This window comes from Pelodiscus sinensis, chromosome 10 (genome assembly GCF_052426305.1).
Source record: "Pelodiscus sinensis isolate ZL-2025 chromosome 10, ASM5242630v1, whole genome shotgun sequence".
Lineage (NCBI taxonomy): Eukaryota > Metazoa > Chordata > Testudines > Trionychidae > Pelodiscus > Pelodiscus sinensis.
In genome coordinates, this window is record NC_143061.1 from 48,624,514 (window position 1) to 48,645,752 (window position 21,239).

The 21,239-nt window shown below is 43.3% G+C and overlaps 1 protein-coding gene across 1 annotated transcript in view; it reads left to right on the top strand.

Annotated features, from left to right (window-relative positions):
* Positions 1–4,967: 4,967 nt before the first annotated feature.
* AMER3 (APC membrane recruitment protein 3) overlaps positions 4,968–21,239 on the top strand; it is a 63,006-nt gene continuing 46,734 nt past the window's right edge. Inside the window, exons 1-2 of the mRNA XM_006125200.5 lie at positions 4,968–5,056; positions 15,928–18,995. Coding sequence (XP_006125262.3) covers positions 15,949–18,975 — 3,027 coding nt within the window. The 5' untranslated portion in view covers positions 4,968–5,056; positions 15,928–15,948 and the 3' untranslated portion in view covers positions 18,976–18,995. The remainder of the gene's footprint in view (positions 5,057–15,927; positions 18,996–21,239) is intronic.

The window sequence follows — 21,239 nt, forward strand, 5'->3', positions numbered from 1 at the left end:
GAAGCATGCAGCTCAGAGAAAATTCAGCCTGTAGGTTTCTTGGAGTGTTTGTGGACTAGTCTATTTTGTCATTTTACATATTTTATACGGAAGTGACTATTCTGATTTTGAGAAAGAGAGCTGCTTCAGTGGCAGCACTGTAATAAAAAGTAGCGGATCCCCCGGTCCTGCATTGTGTTCAAAGATGTGGCAGACAAGTTAGAACATTAGAAGTGTTTTATACATGAAATGAATTGTAAATCTTGTTTACATGGATACAGCATGTCATGCAAACAATAATATATTTGTTTTTTCAATACAGACAGCCTCTCAGAGTCAATGTCTCAGACCAGAAATAGATAAACATAAGCTCATCTATACAGTATTTTAAACACATGTGCACGCACACATGCATTCACTTGTGATGGAACAAACATTTCTGAGACCTAAACTACACCCTGTGAAACATCAGGAAAGAGACAAAATTCTAACTATGGGCCCTCTATTTGTATTCAATATTTATATAGCGGTTCCTATGCAGCTGTACATTTCTGAACCAGGAATACTGCAAGCTGGCTCTTTAAAGCGAATGATTGTAACTACAGCCGGTCAAAACATTTGTGTTTGGAAGGAAGTTGGATGACAGTTAAAGAAAATCACAAGAAGCTCTGCAGAAAAAAAATGTCCATTTTCTTTGACACTCACCAAATTGACACTGACAATGGAGTGAACTCTGGACAGGAGGCACCAGCACCCTTTATATGCCCATAACCGTCCTTTACTGGCAGGCTGAGGCCTGATTGAAAGGCAAGAAACCCCCAAGTTCTCATTCGATGTTCACAGTGACTCCAGAACCTCTGCATTGGCTTCCTTAGAAATAACAGAACTTAACAACTTGTGTGAGGGAACTGGATTTTATTTTATATAGTTGTTTGTTAAAATCCCATGAAGACAAACAAGTTGAAATATCAACTGCTAAGCATTGTTTATAGCAGTAACAATTTCTGATTGTAATTTGTGCAACAGACACTTGTTCGCTGAGTTCTGCATTGAGACTGGCAATTAAGCTCAGGAAACGAACCTGAGGAGCAGTTAGTAATAATGTTTTGTTGTTTCCAGCCTTGGTCAGACTCTTCTTAGTGACCTGGTGGTGAAGGGGTTCATATCGCATTACCAAAACTCTAAGACATGCAACCCCCTGAATCCTGATGAATAATCAAGTTTAAACTGATGTGAGTAGAAAATTCAAGTTTCTGTTTTTAGAGATTTGATTTGTTGGCAGGATATATCATGGGCCAAATTCATCCATGGTGTAATTCCTTGGTCTCAGACTGAATTCTCACCATGATTGTTTTTGCCCAGTATGTCTTTTGTACTGAAATGCCAGCTACCCACTTCTGCCCACGGATGATATTGAAATAGCATACTTTGTAACAGACTCACAATATGCTGCAGTACCTTGGTCAAACTTTATGGAATTAAGTTAAACTTAATGCAATAATGTTTAATACTGTTGGGTCCATTGTATTCAAAATTCAATTGTGTAAGCGTTATTGCATATAACGTCTCTAAGAGGTGAAATAATACAATCGCTGGAAAATAGTAGAAATTTCTAAGGGCTTTTTGCATGAAGTGAGTTCCCTATGAAATGCTTGGGAGGAGGGAAATGCAAATTCTCCATTGCAAAGCCAGTTTTTTGAAGCTATGTCCTGGGGAGACAGAGCCACGGTTTACTCTTTATCTGTCCCTGGAAATTTCAGATCGAAGTCCCCCGAACTGTTTCAAACTACAGAGTGGGGGCAGGCACCCTTACTGATTCACTGCAGAAACAGCTTATGGAGTGTCAGCCGACGGTCAGGGCAGTGTGTGTGTGTGTGTGTGTGATACCGAGAAAAAGGTTTAACGTCCGTGACTTTACTGCTAGGACCGGGGTCCCGTCGCAGAGGGCAGCCAACAGGCTGACAGACACCCCGAGTTTATAGGAAGAGCCTATTACATCTCAGATTTTAGCTGCTAGGCTACAGGATCCCTTCGCAGCGGGCAGACTAGGGAAGACTGAGAGATGCCCCAACGGATCTGTCACCTGGGAGTGACACTATCAAAACGCCCAAGCTCTTCCTATACCTGTCCCTTATGACCGGCTGAAGTTCTTTTAAATTGTGCTTGGTTCTGTTACAGCACCTGAAGGAGTCAGGTTAAAAACTTAAACAGTTACAGGTTTGTTAAAAAGACTTATAAAAGTATATGGTTACAATGGCTATTGCTCTATTTCTTAACTGCTAGCAAATACAGATCTTAAAATGGTTACAAAGAAAATAAAGATAGAAAATAGAAATAATGGTACCAAGTGACAGCTTAATCTTTAAAGAGCTCTAAGTCTATGTGTACATTTAAGACAAAGGACCACATCCAGGTACAATTTTTACCCCTTTCTGTGCCTCTCGGTCCCAGCATGTCAGGCCAGGGCCGGTCCCTCAATTCCTAGGAAAGACGAATACGAGGTGGGCATCCCCGTGGAACCTCGGGAGGTCAAACACCTAACCGGACCAGCAGATAGATGGTAGATTGACACTCAGAGTAAATGTGCTCTGGACCCATCTTTATACCCATAGGGGCCCGTATCCTCTTTCTTATCTTAAGATGCTGAATTGTACTGGTCCATTTTGTGGCGCCAGTTCTTACAAGGGAGTTTCAAATAATTTACACTTGTAAGAGAGGAAGATAGCTAAATTAGGAGTGCCGGATATTCTTTGCTGGGCGGGAGATTCCTCCCCCTGCGGACGGCTCTGTGTTCGTATCAATATGGGTTTTAGTCAAGGGCACTCCTCGGCAGCCTCTTGGTCAGCAATAGGCATATCTCTGTTTACAGCCATTCACGGTCACTGAGCCTGCATATCCAGGCAAGCAAAAATGGATGTTACAAGGGGGGTTCCTGTCTGGCTACATGGAGGGTGTGTGTTTTTCTTGGAAGTTTGAACCTGGGTCCTGTGAAACCAGCTAGCTCTGCACAGATGGACCGTTGTAAGGAAAGCTGCCGGTATTAGAGAGAAAAAACAACAAATGGTCTGATAGCACTTTATAGACTGACGAAATATGTAAATAGTATTATGAGCTTTCGTGGGCACCACCCACTTCTTCAGATGACCCAAGTTATGAGTTGGGGATATAAAAACTTGAAATAAATAGGAGAGGGGAGAGAAAGAAAAACGGGAGGGGTGTGGGAGACAGAGGATCATTAAGTATCTGGAGAAGAGGTACTTAAACCTAAGCAGATAAAAATCAAAGTCAATAGAGAGGAAAGGTAACTATTATGTGGCACTCTGCTTTGTGCTTTATGACTTTGTGCACTGTAACCATTTCTGTCTCTTGCTTTTTGCAGAATCCTGTTTCTTTCCTTAAATAACCCTTTTCTTGTTTCATTACAAGCGCCGCGGGGTTTAAGGTAAAACTGGGGTACAGTTGAGCTCTGATTCCTGTGAGCAGCCAGGGCCAGGGTCTGGGTGTCAGGGGAATGATTCAGAGGGACTTGGGGTCTATGGAACACCCAGGGCTGGCGACAGACAGACTTTGTTGGGTCTGGGACAATGGGGGGAATTTTGACTCCAGTCCCTCCACTTGGGTGGAAGAGGCAGGGCTAGAAGCAGCCAGCCCTCAGCACTGCCCTGACTGCAGTGTGCCTTCCCCAGCCAGCCCTCAATGCAGCCCAGACTGCACCGTGCGGGGCTCCAGCAGCTGCTACTGCTGCAGTAGTGATGGTGGTGGCCTGGAGCTGCAGGCCCTTTTAAATGTCTGGGCCCCAGGGTAACTGCCCTCTTTGCTCCCCCTCCTGGCAATGGCCGTGGACACACTTCTTGTTAGCCTGCCAGGGTGAAGACAGGGCTGGCACAGCCCAGAGGAGAGCACTTAGTGGCTAACAGGCTGGTTGTATTAGGGACTAACAGCCAGCCATCCTGGGCAAGGCTCCCTCTCTGTAGAGGCGGGGTAACAAGGTACCGCGAGAACCATCATAGCTGCATATAAAGCACAGTCCAAAGCTACAGCTCAAACCGGTGTTATGGGAGGGCTCTAGACTGTCATGTGTAACACTGTTCTGTTTGTGAGAATCCCTGGCAAGCCCCAAACCAGGGCCATGAGAGATACTGAGGTTTAAGACGCAAAATTAACTTCCCTTTCAGCATATGAGATTCCAACCCCTCCATGGCTAGGGTATTTTTGGGTGGGGGGAGAGAAGGAGGAAGAGGATCTAACTCAATATTGTCATGAAATTGAAGCTCTGATACTGGTGATATTAAACCCATCTCCATAACAGACTGTGATGTGATGATAACTCCCAATTTTGCCTTTGTGACAGAATCAAGCAGAAATTAGATTGAAAGCTGGTTTAAAACACAGCCAGTGACTAAAAAACAATTACATTTTTTGGTAGAAATATTCCCTTTCCTCCTGTCCCTGCTATGCTCCAGTGACAGATCCCTTCTTTAATATCAGAAGCAGCATTTGTGAAGACAGCGTCTCTCTCCTTAACAGTCCTCTTTAGCTCACTTCTTCAAAGGGTGACTCATTTCAGTAACCTTCATACATGTTGAATAGTGATACATTGCCATGACCTAGAAGTATCTGTACAGACAGGTGTTTTGGCTTCCAGACACCTCTTAAAATTGTGGGAGAAATACAGTTACAATAACACGCTCCTGAATTAACCCAAACCTGTTATGTGTGTAGTATAACCAGGACACTGCCGTGAACTCTCTAGTTTACCTTCAGTTTTTGCCTCTTGAACAATGGAGGCATTTACTTGTGAACCGATGCAACAAACATCTTTCCTAAACCAAGCGACATGTAGAAATCTAGAATCTATGTCCGGTAGGACAAGCTGCAAGCTGGAGGGACTGAGGGGTGGGGATGAGGGAAGGAGGAGGAGGAGGAAATGACAGGAGGTGGAGAATTCCAGTGGAGAGCCGCGGTAGTACAGCCCTGAGTCTGAAAAGCATCATAAGAGCCTCTGGATACAGATACTCAGCTGCAGCAACAAGACCAGAGTAGAAACAAGAGGATTACTGCTGAATGGTGAAACATGGTGAGTAAGATTTTTGTCCCTCACCTTATTGCTAGCCTTTTGTGCAAAGGAATTCCTTTTGCTCTGACATCGCCAATGAGACTCCAAGGGACAGACGATTATTTTGGGATGATTGCTTGTTCTGACACTACCCCAAGCACTGGTTTTTCTTTATTTCTTTTCTTATATATTTGGAGGCACATGCTCAATCTCTTTTAAAACAATAAATAACTGAATGTGACTAGAGCTGGCAAGGTTACCATGTGGCTGGCTGATACTAAAGGCGGCTGGACACGGCCAGTGATAAATGCACTGTTTCCCTTTCAGGTACACAGCCGAGATTTCTGTTCAGCTGTTTCCTCCCTGGAGATAGGCTCATGGTTCAATAGCTCAGGGCGGGTAAGGAAAATGTTTCAAGCCAGTTCATTTCTTTCAGCTTCAGGTGCAGAAGAAAAACCGAGCTGTGCAGAGCAATGCCATGAAGGGTGCCTCCTGCTGTAACAAATTCATCCTTCTCCCACATTCCTCAGTGTGGTTCTCCCTCTGTTTTCCCTTGGCATAGAGCTGCAAGAGCTAGTAATTACAGAAACTGTTCAGATGACTAATCAAGGAAATGAAGCTGGTGGCTAGGAGCTAGCCATTGTGCTGAACATGTGGAGATTCTACAGCTTACATGCCCTGTACAATGAACCGGAGAGAAAGAATGCTTGTTTTTCTGCACCCTATTTCATCTTTTCTATGTACCTAGCTAGCATATTTACACACACGCTACTGCAGAGCTCAGCATACCAAGAGGTTTAATTTTACTACTGACATCTCAGCTTTACTGAGCAATTGGCAGTGTTTCATTTAAGGTTTAGAGACTTTCCTGTAGCACATTGCTAATAAGATTAAACATTAACTACAGATCCTCATAGTATTCTGATGGAATGTGTACGATTTTACCGAGTGTGCGTACGATGGTGTGTTTCCTTAGGTCTTCCAGTGAGAAAAAGAAGAGTCTGACCTAAATGTATATGCAAATTACTAGATGATCTGGATTAGCCAAGAGAGCCAGCCAGGTGATACATAGGAATAATAGCATGCTACCACTAATGATGACAAGACTATGCCAGGCAGGTGGTATGATAGATTATGCCAGTATAGATCTGTATGTCATAAAGGTTTAATTAAAAACAATCATTAGTATCACTTACTCTATTTCTCCTTTTTAAAAATGGAGATAAGATAGTGGCAGAACACTCGGTTTAAGAAGTGAGAAGATGAGCAATGCTTTAAAATCTTTTTTGTTTTCCACTGTGCGGGAATATTAGTGTCTGTTTTTAAGAAACTGAATTGGGTATTACAGTAACTTCAGACAGAATATCATCACGCTCTAGCAGGGAACCTCTTTGTTGGTTTATAATAAAAACATTCAAACAGTGTAAAAGAACAGCATGTTCCTAATAATAGTAGGAAAATTCTCCACTGGCTTTATTTTGTGACCTTTAGTAAAGAGAGTTAAGTGTTTGTGAAAGTAACTGTATTCTATCTCCCAAAGATAGCCCCTTTTGTAAGATTATATACTCTACTTTATGCTCTGTTAATTGATCCAGAACAAATGCTAAGCATTTATCTTACTCATTGATTTCAATAGGAATCATGGGCACTCACCCCTTCACACTGGTTTGTTAATCTTTCTTAGGGTTTTGGTTTGGGACCCATCACTATAGCAGCTCATTGTCTCCCTAAATTAATTAGTCTCTAGTACACTTAATGGCACCTTCAGTTCTTTGTCATTTCCCATTCTTCAATTTCATCATTAAAACATTTGAGAATAAGTTTCACTTCAGAGTGTTCAAAAAACTCCCCAAATGCTTGAAAAAGTTAAGAACACTGTCCATGAGATTTGTGTCCAAAATTTGTCTCACTCCACAGTTTTTTGGAGCAGGGAGAACATTTTCAAAAGTGACTTTCACACTTGGGCACCTAAGTTCACTGTGGAGAAGTCACCTCAATCATTTAACTCTAAAATACATGCGTGCTGTATTTTTCTTTCTCTCCATTTTAATAATATCAGCAGTTAGAAAGAATATAAAAGAGTTTGTCAATGGATTTAAATAGTAAGATCAAATCCTAGGAAAGGGGCGAGTTTAGACACTGTAGAAGAGGCAATCATTTCTGGTGGGGGGGGCACTCCGAGATTTTGGTAGGTGGTCAAGGGCCGCACTTTTCTGTGGAGGGGGAGCAGTGTTTGGGATGGAGGTTAGGTGCAGAAGGGAGTCCGGGACAGGGCACTGGAGTGCAGGAGACAGTCTGGGGCTTGAGAGGGAGTTTGGATGAAGGAGGGGGTTGTGATCTGGGGCAGGAGGTGGGGTATTGAAGGGAGTGCAGGGTCTGGGAGGGAGATGGGTGCGGAAGGGGGTGGGGTGCCAGAGGCAGGCTCTGGCCAGGAGGTGCTTACTCAAGCAGCTCCCTGCCAGTAGTACTGTCAAGTAGGCTCCTCTGCCTGCCAGCAGCTGTTCTGTGTAGCTCTGCTGCACTGCCCCTCCCCCCAGCAAAATCTCTCAGCTCCCATGGACAGAATTGATAAGTGGAACATCCATGCTACCAAGCCCGTTATTTTGAAATAACAGGCTGCTTATTTTGAAATCTGTACTCCCGCTTTCCTCAGGGAAAATACTATTTTCAAAATAGTTATTTGCAATGCCGCTATTTTGAAATAACCACTCCTCAGAATAATTCAAACTAATTACCCCATAGTGCTTCCTGGGGCTCTAAGTTGAGGTAGCACATCCTCATTAACAGAGTCTGCCTTGGACTAATTTCAAGGCTTCCCCATAGTGGGGACATGCTAGTTCAATTTTGTAAAATTGGGAGTTAAGTCCAATTAATTATTTCGAAATAATTTGCTAGTGTAGACATGCCCTCAGCAAGAACTAGTGCATACAAGATGATTGTTATAAGTTTGATGATGGAGTGTCTTTGAATTTTAAAAATAATATTCTCCAAATCCAAGTACCAAATCCAGAGTTTTCATTTCTATTGTACTTGCTAGCCCAATCCTTGGATTTAAATCTTGTTTAGAAACCTCTGAAACTTTAATGCTAATGTCAAGACCAGTAGATATGTGTCATTCTAGCAATATCATAGATGGGAAATGCAGTTTCTTCACAACAGTAGCATAGCATTTCTTTAGCTGCAGAAAAGTCTGTGTCTGAGATAGTGGTAGATAAAAATTTAACTGCAGTCCAGCCAAGATTTATGGCACATACGTAAATCTATTGATGCTAGAAAAAAGGAGATGGGTCAATTTGAAGGAAAAGTACACACAAAGTCTTCTTGAAAGACTGGATTAATGGATTAATTCTTAGTGGGCTGGCAGCCAGTTCCAAAGAGTCCTGTCATTCTGAGTGAATTTTAATTGAAAAACATATTTCTTTACAAAGATGGAAATCAGTCCCCAGATACGTCTTTTTTCTAGTAGAAGCACAAGATGAAAAGTGGAAATTAAATGTAAGGGTGGAATAATGGAAAGGAACTGGAGGCAAGGCAGTGAGAGAGCTGAATGCGTGAGTCAGAACAACCCACAGACAACGTCTAGACTCATTTTCTAGAAGTTTGATTAGGATTACACAACTCCTGGAAGCATATGCTGTTTTTTTACCTTAACGTTTCTTTAATCTTTTTATCCTCAGTTCTACGGTACAGTTTCCATGGTACTGATGCACAGCCCCACAGGCAGGAAAAGGAAAAATGATATAATTGGATGGAGATAGTAGAATTAATAACGATGCACAAAAGACATAAGTGTTCCATATGCATTGCTAGTCTATATTTGAAGAGAAGCAGAGTGACATGCTTCTATCACATAAGGATGATAAAGTACTTTCCAGCCTGTTTGTCAGTCCAAGGAGGATGTTAGACAACATTAATAAGGGATAAATGTGTTTTAACTACTAGGGCCAGAGTGTACATAAGAGTTCTAAAAGAGTTGGCTAAGAAGCTCTGATGCACTGATGTCAATCTGTAATAAATCTTAGAATATCAAGAGATATTTTAGGAGAAATTAACAGAGCTAGTATTATGCCAAGTGATCCAAATTACAAGCCGAATGACCCAGGTTACTATTGGGAGCTTAGGGTGTAATCAATCCTGGGCAAAATAATGGAAAGCTGATGTGGGATTCAGCTAATAAAAAATTAAGGAAATACAAATCATTCTAGTCAATGTAGCATTATGGAAACAGTTCTTGTAAAATAAACCTAATTTCATTCTTTGAGATTACAAGTTTGGTGGAGAAAGATAACTGTAGAAGTCGTCTATTTAGGTGTTTAAAGGTTTTTGACTTGGTACTGTTTGTCATGCTGATTTCAAAAGTAGCACTGGAGTATCAATTAAATGCATTATTAAGAACTAGCTACCATTTTTTTTAACCAAGATCAGACTAACACGGCTATTTCTGTTACTTTATATCTCAAAAACAGAGTTGTCAATGAGGAAGCTCTGAATGGGAGTGTTTGTAGTAGCACAGTTTTGTGGGGATTAGGGGACCACACTATTTAACATGCTCATCAGTGATCTGGAAGCAAATATCAAATCACTGCTGATAAAATTTGTGGATGACACAGAGGTGGCAAAGTAGTAAATAATGATGAGTAGGGCAGCCATGCTGAGACTTGGTAGGCAGGATTGTTCAAAGACTATGCCTTTTAATACAGCCAAATGCAAAGTTATACATCTAGAAAGAAGGAATGATACCTCCAGAATGGGGGATTATACCCTGGAATGTAGGAATGGATTGTATCCTAGACTCCTGGAATGTAGTGCCCCTTGGAAAGGATCAGAGGATCAACTCAACATGAGCTCTCAGTGTAGTGCTGTGGCCAAAAGAAACAATGTGATCCTTGGCTGTGTAAACAGGGCATAGCAAATAGGACTAGGAAGAGGATTGTATCTTGGTTTGTTGCAGTAGTTAGACTGATACTAGATTATTGGATTTACAGTTTTACATTTTAAAATTAGAGAGGGTACAGAAAAGAGCCACAAAAGTGATTTGAGGACTTTACAATGAGAGACTTAAAGACCTCAATCTGTTTAGCTTACCAAAAAGAAGACTGAGTGGTGATTTCATTGCAGCATATTTGTTGTGTCACCGGGAGTTAGTATCAGGTGCTAAAGGATTTTAATCTAGCAGAAAAAGGCATAACAAAAATGGTGACTGGAAGCTGAAGCCAGACAAATTCACATGGGAGATTAGGCACAAATTAGGATAATCCATCATTGAAATAAGCTACCAAGGGAAGTGGTGGAGAATACACCACTGTATGTCTTTGGATCAAGACTGAATTCCTTTCTGGAAGTTATGCCTCAGTGAAAACAGTTATGGGGCTCAATATGGGTGAAATTTAATGGCCTGTGATATACAGAAGGTCAGAAGATCAGACTGGATGACACAATTGTCCGCTTTTTTTTCTCACAAGTTCGCTCCCGTGGAATAGGTTTTCCTCCCATCCCTCTCTCAGGATGCTCAAATGGTTCTAACGTTTTTAACCTGAGAGGCCCATCTGGGCTTGATACCTATAAACCCTTTAAACAGCTATTTTCACAGACCCCTAGTGTCTCAAAACCAGTTTTTTCTGAAGCATTCCTCATTGTACTAGGCAGTGAACATATATGTAGAGCGTCTCTGCCTCCACCTTAACTCACCCTACATCTTTGACTATCTTAGCTGCTCTCTGGGCACCAATCCAGTTACAATTTACTGTAATACCTCAAATCCATGAGCAGCTCCAGACAGCTGCCTTTCTTTATATGACAATCTGCAGGGGAAAAAAAGTTCCTTTCTTCCCTAAATGTGACATTTCCTCCAAAAGCTACCCCTGCACAAGGTTCAGGAAAAGCAAAATGTATCCTGGGATAGCCACAGTTTTTCTAGACATAAAAATAATACAGTGCTGAAGTCTTATTCTACAGCCCAGCAGGGAGCTTCAAGCCACAGAGATATGCATTTTCCCCAGGGGATCCAGCATCTGCTTCAAGCACTAGAAGAGCCTGAGATCTCTGAAACCTCACATTTATGACATTGCTAGGTTGCAGGAAAGTTATCTTCAACTATTTCTAACAGACTTGTGTGGCTCTCTCTCAATTCTGCACAATTGGATTCAAGGTAAGTAGCATTTAGTTTTGAGCAAAGAGGTGCAAAAACATCCCAATAATCTTTTTCTAAAACTCTGAGTCTCCACACTGTACGAATGTAGTCACACGCTACCCTCTAGTTTGCCATTATTTCCTGACTTCCCCTGTCAGCACATTACAAATGTGCTGATTACAGGTCAACCTGGTGCCTCCACTAGAAATTGCTTTATACCACTGGATTATCACAGATCTGGCTGCCTGAAGATTCCCTTCTCCCTGTGGATTCCACGACTAGCTGTTCCAAGAAGATGTCAAGACACTTTCTCTCTTTATCCCACTCTGAGGTGATATGTCGCCAGTCAAAATGGGGATAGATGAAATCTTCCATTATTATTATGTTTTTTATTTTTATAGCCTCTCTAGTCTTGCTGAGCATTTCACAGTCACGATCACCATCCTGGTCAAGAGATTGATAATATATCCCTACCGCTATATTCTTATTATTCGAGCTTGGAAATGCTATCCATATTCTCTAGTACAGTTTGGTTCATTTCAGATTTTCATTTGACTCCATATTTTCTTTACATATATTGCCACTTCCTCACCAGCATAGCTTCTTCTGTCCTTCCGATATATTTTGTACCCTGGTATTACGGTATCCCATTGATTAGCCTCATTCTGCCTAGTTTCTGGGATGCCTATTATATCAATAGGCTCATTGAATACGAGGCACCCAAGTTCCTCCATCTTATTATTTAGATTTCTAGCATTTGTGTATAAGCACTTAAAATTGTCACCTTTTAGGTGTCTGCCATTATGTGATGTAATTGAATGGGACTCTTTCTCATCTGACTATTTCTCATTTTATCCTACCAATATTTAATCACCTTCCACTTTCTCCTCCTTACTAGGGCCTAGTGAATCTCCTTCTCCGCAGGATGTCTCTGTGTGAACCACATGCTCTCTTCACCTACCTGCCCATTGTGGGAAGGTGGCCAGTTCCAGCTGTCAGAACATCCTCTTAGAGGCCATGGACAGATGTTACTATTTAGAGGAGTTCTAAGACTGTTCCAAGTTGTATTTTCATATTAAAAGAGGCTTGCAACTGGGGGAGAGGGAGCGTACAAAGCTGGTTTGTACTGGGTGCAGAAGAGCTGGATCTGAGACGTTGGCCCCACATTTATGCACCTCATTTGAACACTGGCAGTTCTTTATTCTGCTAGTGTAACTGTGCCTGGTTTATCAATGAATGTTGGATGTAACACTGTGCTGCTGATGTGTATTTTAATATGAAGCCATTCATTCTCCATTATTGCTGACTTCCAGAGCTCCAGATGATTTTCGTTTTAGTGTATGTCTAAATGATGCAGACCTAGGGAATTTAATTCTCAACTGAGGTTTAATTCGGTGCAGATCTGAAGGGATTTTAAAAAAACGAACAGGCCTCTGAATAAGTATATGGGCCATTCTTTTTCTCCAAGAAGAATTTGGCTTGCATGAGAGCTTGCAGGACAAGTTTGATTCTGAATTATGCACTTATAATCCCATTGCTTTACTCCTGATTTACACTGGCGCAGGGAGGAGGAGAAACAAGTGCTGTCTATTTATGAAATAATTCCATGGGAGCTGAATTATTGTCACCACAGAATACTTTTCTGGATATGTTAAGTGTTTACTGCATTAAAACAATCAACTGTTCTGAACACTGTACAATCCACCCCAAATTTGCACTGAATTATGCAATGCACTTACATTTAAAAGTAACGAATGCACCAAAGTTATGCCAGTGCTTCCATGTACTATAGTTTGTCATCGTACACTTAAAAACGTTTGTTAGGCCAATCCAACTCTTCAGTGGTACTTAGCGGAGCCCTTTAAAAAAGCTACTGTTGGCATGTTTTTGCTAAAATTAGCACTACAGAAAATTCTAGGTTGCACTCTGACGTACAAACTCCCACTGGAAAGGTAAGGGTTAAAGAATTGATCTGCACCCAAGTGGCCTCACTCCACCGCACCTGCCACATCCGCACTGGCTGGAGAAGGAGCTTTAAAAGGGGAGAAAGCAGCCCAATGGCAGGCAAATGAGCTGACCCACAGCTGATCACAGCCCCGTGCAGAAGGTAGGTACAGGTCCTCCTACCACCCTGTAAGGAGGGATAACTATGGAAGTTTATCCCTCAGTGGGGAACCTCATTGTGGGTAGAAGACCCTGATGATAGGTGGAGGAGAGTCCTGAAGCCTCCTGCTTAATTCCCAAAGGCCTTCCCCACACTGTTGGACACCCTGAAGGGCCCAGATGTGTAAACATGACCTGGCCAGGACAGAGCCCTGGGTGGAGCCATGGCAATAAAGAGGGACTCTGGAGAGAAGATGGTGAGCCTGGCCTTTTCACACCTCCACCAGATGGAAGAGCAGCAATTCAGTTTCAGCATGTACCCCAAGCATTGCTTTATTCTGAACTTTTTCTAATGCCAAGATATCTTCTTTGAGATGAAGGGACCACATCTGCACATAGTATTCAACATGTGGGCGTACCATGGATTTCTAGAGGCTGTAAGATATTCTCTGTCTTATTCTCTATCCCTCTTTTAATGATTCCCAACATTCTGTTTGACTTTTTTGACTGCTGCTGCACACTGAGTGGCTATTTTCAGAGAAGTATCCACAGTGACCTGGGGGGGGAGGGATAGCTCAGTGGTTTGTGCATTGGCCTGCTAAATACAGGATTTTGAGTTCAATCCTTGTGGAGGCCATGGGGGAGAATTTGTCAGGGTTGGTACTTGGTCTTGCTGTGAAGGACTGGACTTGATGATCTTTCAAGGTCCCTTCCAGTTCTAGGAGATAAGCAACCTCCATTAAATTTAATTTTTTAATTTTAATCTCTCTCTTGAGTGGTATTATCTGATTTAGTCCCCATAATTTTGTATGTATAGTTGGGATTATATTTCCAATATGCGCTACTTTGCATTTTTTTAGCATTACAATTCATGAGCCATTTTGTTTCCCAGTCACCTTCCTATGTAAGATCCCTTTGAAGCTCTTCACAGTCTACTTCGGGCATAACTATCTAGAGCTGTTGAATATCATCTGCAAATTTTGCCACCTCTCTGTTTCCCCATTTCCCCAGATAATTTATGAATATGTTGAATACGCTTGGTCACAGCATGGACCCCTGTGGGACACCACTAGTTACCTCTCTCCATTCTGAAAACTGACCTTTTATTCCCACTTTTTGTTTCCTGTCTTTTAACCAGTTACCAATTGATGAGAGGACCTTCCTTCTTATCCCATGACAGGTTGTTTTGCTTAAGAGTCTTTGGTGCACGCCCTTGTCAAAGGCTTTCTGGAAATCTAAGTACACTATATCCATTGGATCCCCTTTGTCCACAAGCTTGTTGACCCTCTCAAAGAATTCTCATAGATTGGTGATGCGTGAGTTCTCTTTACAGAAGCTATGTTGACATTTTCCCCAACAAATTATGTTCATCTATAAAAATGATGAGAAGTCCTGTGGCACCTTATAGACTAACAGATTTATTGGAGCATAAGCTTTCATGAGCAAAGACCCACTTCATCAGACTAAATCTGTTAGTCTATAAGGTGCCACAGGACTTGTCGTTTTTGCAGATTCAGACTAACACAGCTACCCCTCTGATACTATGTTCATCTATGTATCTGACAGTTCTGTTCTTTACTATTGTTTCAATCAATTTGCCTGGTTCTGAATTTAGACTTACCAGTCTGTAATTGCCAGGATCACTTGTAGAAAATTGGTGTCACATTAACTATCCTGCAGTCATTTGTTACAGAAGATGATTTTAACTGTATCTGAAAGCTCCATCTTTGAAACTGTCAAGCTGCTATCAGGCCAACTAGCTGTCAAACTAGAGTGACCTGTTCTCCCTGCCAGTTCTATGAGACCTTTGCTAACCTTACCAGTAACACTCACTGGCTACGTCTAGACTACATCCCTTTTTTGTAAAAGGGATGTAAATTAGACGTATCACAATTGCTAATGAAGCGGGGATTTAAATCTCCCCTACTTCATTAGCATAAAAATGGCTGTTGCTTTTTTCCCACACGGAGCTTTGTCGGAAAAAAGCGCCAGTCTAGACGCTGATCTTGCGGAAAATAAAGCCTTTTCCGAAAGATCCCTTATCCCTCTATGAAATAAGGGATAAAGGATCTTTCGGAAAAGGCTTTATTTTCCGCAAGATCAGCATCTAGACTGGCGCTTTTTCCAAACAAAGCTCCGTGCAGAAAAAAAGTGGCTGCCATTTTTATGCTAATGAAGCGGGGGAGATTTAAATCCCCGCTTCATTAGCAATTGCAATACATCTAATTTACATCCCTTTTACGAAAAAGGGATGTAGTCTAGACGTAGCCCTTGTGTTTCACTTGAACTCTTTTTCAAGCAACACCAGGAGTTATTGACTAAAATCTCCCATGAGAAATAAAATCAGTTCTAATATTGCTGGTTCCCCCAAGCCTTCATTTCGCTAGATGTTATTCAAAATATACAAATCTGAATGGGGTTTTAGTTGTTTGGGAAACATCCTTCAAATCTACATGTATAGATGTGGGAACTAGAGGTGCTCTGCTCCTGGACCCATACCTGGCAGCCCAGCTTGGCCGGGATAAGGGGGCAGACTATCATTATCCCTATTAATAAAAGTGTTCCTGCACCGCTGCCCACATGGCCCCTTCAGAGCTCATTAGTGGAGAGCACATAGCCAAACACATTCTAAGGTTTCATTCTGCTGTTTTCTCTACAGAAACAAATGTGAGGAAGCAGCATGGAGCTAAGGAGAGGAAAGACCTTCATAAAATCGAGTTTGCAGCTGACCTCTGAGAAAGCACCATTGATAGATGCGATTCCTACAGACAAGGATGGTCTAGGAAAAGACAAAAGGGCAGCAGGTGAGGGGACCAAAAGCGAAGCAGATGTCCAGCCGGCGTGTTTGTCCACACACAAAAGTGATAGATTTTCCAATAGAACAACAAGGAGCGGGGCTAGTGAAAACTTCCTAGCAGCACCTGGGTCTTCCTACAAACTGGTAAGGAAGAGTAAAACCCATGACTGTGTGCTAGGGGGAGAGAAAACAGAACGATGCAGCCACAGTGATAAAGGTGAGAAGGAGGGCTCTTCAGCTGCAGGAAGAAGTAAAGGGCGTCTTGTCAATAGCATCAGCTTTTCTGGGGTGGGGAGCACCCTGAATTGCAGTGACAAGAAAGAGGCCATGGTCAGTCCAAGTCAGTCCACTTGCAGCAGTCAGCAGATGATAGATTATAGAAACTTTGCGCCACAGATGCCTTTTGTACCAGCGGTAGCAAAAAGCATCCCCAGGAAGAGGATTTCCCTTAAGAGATCTAAGAAAGGGCTCAGAGATATATTTCACATTAAAAAAAACAAACCTGAGAGCCTAACGCTGCTAGTTGAGAAGGGCAAGAGGCTGCCTTCTCCAGCTTGCAAGAGTGAGCTGCCAGGCAGGCTGGGGAAGTACCTTTTCAAACCCAGAGAAGCCTTTGCAGCTGACTGCTTGGCACAAGACTTCTCCGACAGCGAAATGCAGTCTGACTCCTCCCACGACTACTGCCACGCTCTGTGTGAAGATGTTGCTTCTCTGAAGAGCTTCGATTCTCTCACTGGCTGTGGGGAGATCTTTGCAGACGAGAGCTCTGCTCACGTGGAGCTGGAGAACAGCAGAGAAGTGCGGATGAGGCGATCCAAGGCCAAAGAGAGCCCCGTCCTGGGGTCTTTTCAAGGAGGGGTGGAACAGCTGGCATCCCCTGCCCAAAACGAAGCAGCTGATTTTGCAAAATTTTGGGACAATATCAACAAGTCGGTGCGATTACACCAGAGCACGTTATTTGATAGAAGGTTGTTGAAGATACCCAGCCCTGATTTGGGAAAGAGTAAACATGAGGCTCCTGCTTCAGTGACTGACCTGCTGGTATCACCTGACAAAGATCTTGACAGTTCCAAAGAAAGCTCTGTAGATACAGGGACGCCAAAAAGTGAGCACCAAGAATCCACCTCCACCAGCGATGAGGGATACTATGATTCATTCTCTCCTGGGCAGGATGAGGACACGAAAGAGACCCAGACTCCTGGGGTTCCAGGTAGATTTCCAAGAGATAGTTACAGCGGCGACGCCCTTTATGAACTTTTCTATGATCCCAATGAAGCCAAAATAAGCCCTGTCCTAGACGATGAGCTATGTATGTCTGAAAGCATGTCAGAGCAGGCCATTGAAATCCCTTTGTCAATTTACAGCTTTCATGTGGGAGCAGAGGAAAATTTGGCTTCACAGCCAGCTGCAGACATTATTAGCCAGGGGTTTCTTCACAGCACGTGGAAAGGTAAGGAATGCTTGTTAAAGCTCTGTGATACTGAACTTTCACTGACCATGGGGATAATAAACTGGCTGCGAAAAAACCCAGGGTTCATTTCCCCCACTGACCCGATCAGGAGTCCTGAATTGCAGATGGAAAACAGTGGAGATCCATTGGTCTCTTCTAGTCCCAGTCCATGCTGGAGTGAGGACAGAGCATCTGAGGAAGAAACACAAGCCAAAGGAGAAACAGATACTTCTAATCCAAAGCCTTCTTTGGGTGATGAGAATAATACGGCCCAGATGTGTGTAGAGGCCATGGCTGAAAAAGATGGAAGGGAAGTTTCTTGGCCTCACATAGCTAATGGGCATTCTCAGGAAAGGGAAGGAAACTACTCTGAAGATTCGTGGACTGTGTCTGGGCTTCAGGAAGCCCACTGCACACCCAGTAATGTGCCAAGATCACAAGCTCTTGGAGGCACTTTAGGGACCAGTTTGCCCGAGAAAGAGAAGATGCCAGTTTCAGGAGAATGCAAGGGACCTGAAGATAAAGCCCCATTAACAGGGGACGCGAACATGGAGCCTGCTTGCCAGAGCTGTCAAAATGATAGCCAGGAAGTGGAATCCTGTTGTTCCTATATGACTGCAGCAACCTCCCCGATGGATTCCCTAGAGACAGCAGCTGACAATAAAACAATCTATCATTCTTTGGCTATTTCCTGCAACACACCAATGCAGCCTCTTACTCTGAGACATTTTCAAAGCTACATCAGTCCCACACAGAGGGAAAGCGATACTACTATAGTGCATCTTCTGGAACGGTGCGTCACTCAAGTTGCATCCTTAAAAATCAGCTACGAAAACAAACATCTGGAAGACAAATGCATCGGGAATGAAATGAACAACATCATTTGTAAGATGTCTCAGTACAAAAACAAAATATTGTTGCAAAACGAATGCCACTGTGTTAGCCCGAGTTTAGAGTGCCCTGGTGTCCCTCACACAAACCAAGATAATTATGAGATGGGGCTCAAAGCTAGCAATCCATATCAGCAGAAACAAAATAAGGAACTAATTTGCTTGAAAGATCAGAAATGCAAAATAAATATTTTCGATCACATGAGTCAGGTCACCGGGAGTAAGATAAATTTTGAATATGCCCAGCTAAATAATCAAGCCCTCTCTTACATAAAAGACTTTAGGCTTGAGCACAGTCCAAGTGACTCTAACAGCATGACACCTCTTAATAGGCCAACATTTTTACCTCTCTTCAACTCTGTCTGCTCGGCTGTACCCTGTGATTTTTCACAAGCCTGCACAAACAGTTCCCTGGACAAACCAATGCAAAGTAACGAATCTAAGCAGAGCAGCACATCCTCATGCAGCTACACAGAAGGATTCCACCAAGGACTCTGTCAAGGAGCCACTCTCCCTAATAACCCAGAGGTGACTACCACAGACAGAGCAGTGACTGGCAAGACCCAGTAATGACACACCACAGTAACAAGGTGAGTACTTGTAGAAAAGATTGAAATAAAACATGACAAAATGAAATGACAACTATTCTCTTTAAGGAGAATAAGGCCCAGTGCACCTTGTTCTCCTGAGTACTTGGTGCGCCTCTCAGCTTGATCAGGTTCTTAGCATCTGCTTTATAGAGATGGACAAAATAAAAAAGAAGAAAACAAACAGTTAAAATCACACTGACTCCCAAAGCAAAGGGCCACATATTGCCTCAGGTAAGTGTGAAGCTGATTGACATGAATGAGAGATCCATGCAAAGGTGAAGGAGAGATTGGGGCTGAATCTGCACCCAGTTAAAGCACCTTCACCTTTATGGTCACTCCATCAAAAAGTTTCCTTATTCTCTAATCATAACTCTGGTCATCTGAAGAAGTGGGCTGTGCCCACGAAAGCTCATGATGCCATCTAAATGTTTTATTAGTAAACTAAGGTGCCTTTTAACCCCTTCCACTTTATATTGTTTTGCTTCAAATGAATAAGAAAAGTGGTTTTGGTACCCTTGTGAGCAGCTCAATTTTCAGAGTGTCGTAATTCAGGAAATCCCTTTGCTCCAATTCATTTTACATTTTCTAGACAATTTTTACTTCAGGCCCAGGACTAAAACCACTGATTTTGAGGCCAATACCAAGACTACCTGTGGATTCTGAAGGGGGCCAAAATCAGTTGTGTAATGCATCTTTAACTATGGAGCTATCATCATCATGCCACTCTCCAAAAAGAAAAAAGTAATTCTATTTATTTATTTAAGTCTATTGGCTCTGCTCATTATCAGCAAAATGTTGTGCTCACAGGGTATGTCTACACTAGAAAGTTAGTTCGAACTAACGGACGTTAGTTCGAACTAACTTTCCTATGCGCTACACTAGCGCTCCGCTAGTTCGAATTTGAATCGAACTAGCGGAGCGCTTAGTTCGAACTAGGTAAACCTCATTTTACGAGGACTAACGCCTAGTTCGAACTAGCTAGTTCGAACTAAGGGCTGTGTAGCCCTTTAGTTCGAACTAGTGGGAGGCTAGCCCTCCCCAGGTTTCCCTGGTGGCCACTCTGGCCAACACCAGGGAAACTCTATGCCCCCCTCCCGGCCCCGGACCCCTTAAAGGGGCACGGGCTGGCTACGGTGCCCGTGCCAGGTGCAAGCCTGCCAGCACCCAGCTAGCAGACCCTGCACCTGGCACGGCACAGAGCCACCCACCCGATGCCCCCCAGCCCACCCCCTCTTGCCGGGACCAGGCTGGCGGCTCCCAGGAGCTTGCCCTGGACCGCAAGAGGCGGGCACCTTCCTGGGCTAGTGCGGACATCGTGGACCTCGTCCACGATCTCTGCACTAGGCACAGGAAAGTGGCCGTCTAGGGCAGGAGAGCTGCCAGCCTGGCCACCCAGGACCAGGTGTGCATGAAAATCAAGGGGGTCCACTGAGACCCCCGACACTGAGCCCTGAGCTTACAATGGCCGTACTGGGTCAGACCAAAGGTCCATCTAGCCCAGTAGCCTGTCTGCCAACAGCGGCCAACCCTAGGGACCCTGGAGGGGATGGACCGAAGACAATGACCAAGCCATTTGTCTCGTGCCATCCCTCTCCAGCCTTCCACAAACTTTGGGCAGGGATACCACTCCTACCCTCTGGCTAATAGGACTCCATGGACCCAACCTCCATCACTTGATCTCACTTCCCTTTAAACTCTGTTCTAGTTCTAGCCTTCACAGCCTCCTGCAGCAAGGAGTTCCACAGGTTAACTATTTGCTTTGTCAAGAACAACAACTTTCTCTTACTAGTTTCAAGCCTGCTACCCATTCCTTTCCTTTGGTGTCCTCTAGTCCTTCTTTATGGGAACTCAGGAAGAACTTTTCTGAATGCACCCTCTCCACCCAACCCCTGCTTTTAGAGACCTCTATCCTGTCCCCCCTCCGTCTCCTCTTTTCTAAGCTGAACAGTCCCAGTCTCTGTAGCCTCTCTTCATCTGGGACCTGTTCCCAACCCCTGATCATGTTAGTTGCCCTCCCCTCTCCCAGCCTTTCTCTTCCCCTCTCCCACCTCCTTTTCCCAGTCTCCCCCAGTTTTGTTCAATAAAGACAGAGTCAATGTTGGAAGAAACGTTATCTTTATTTTGTACATCAATAAGAAGGGGGGCTAGGGAAGGGCAAGTGGAAGGAGGTGAGGGAGGAATGGGGTACGAGCCCCCGATGGGGAGGACTGGGCTGGCTCTGCGGGCTTCTGGGGGTGGAAGCTC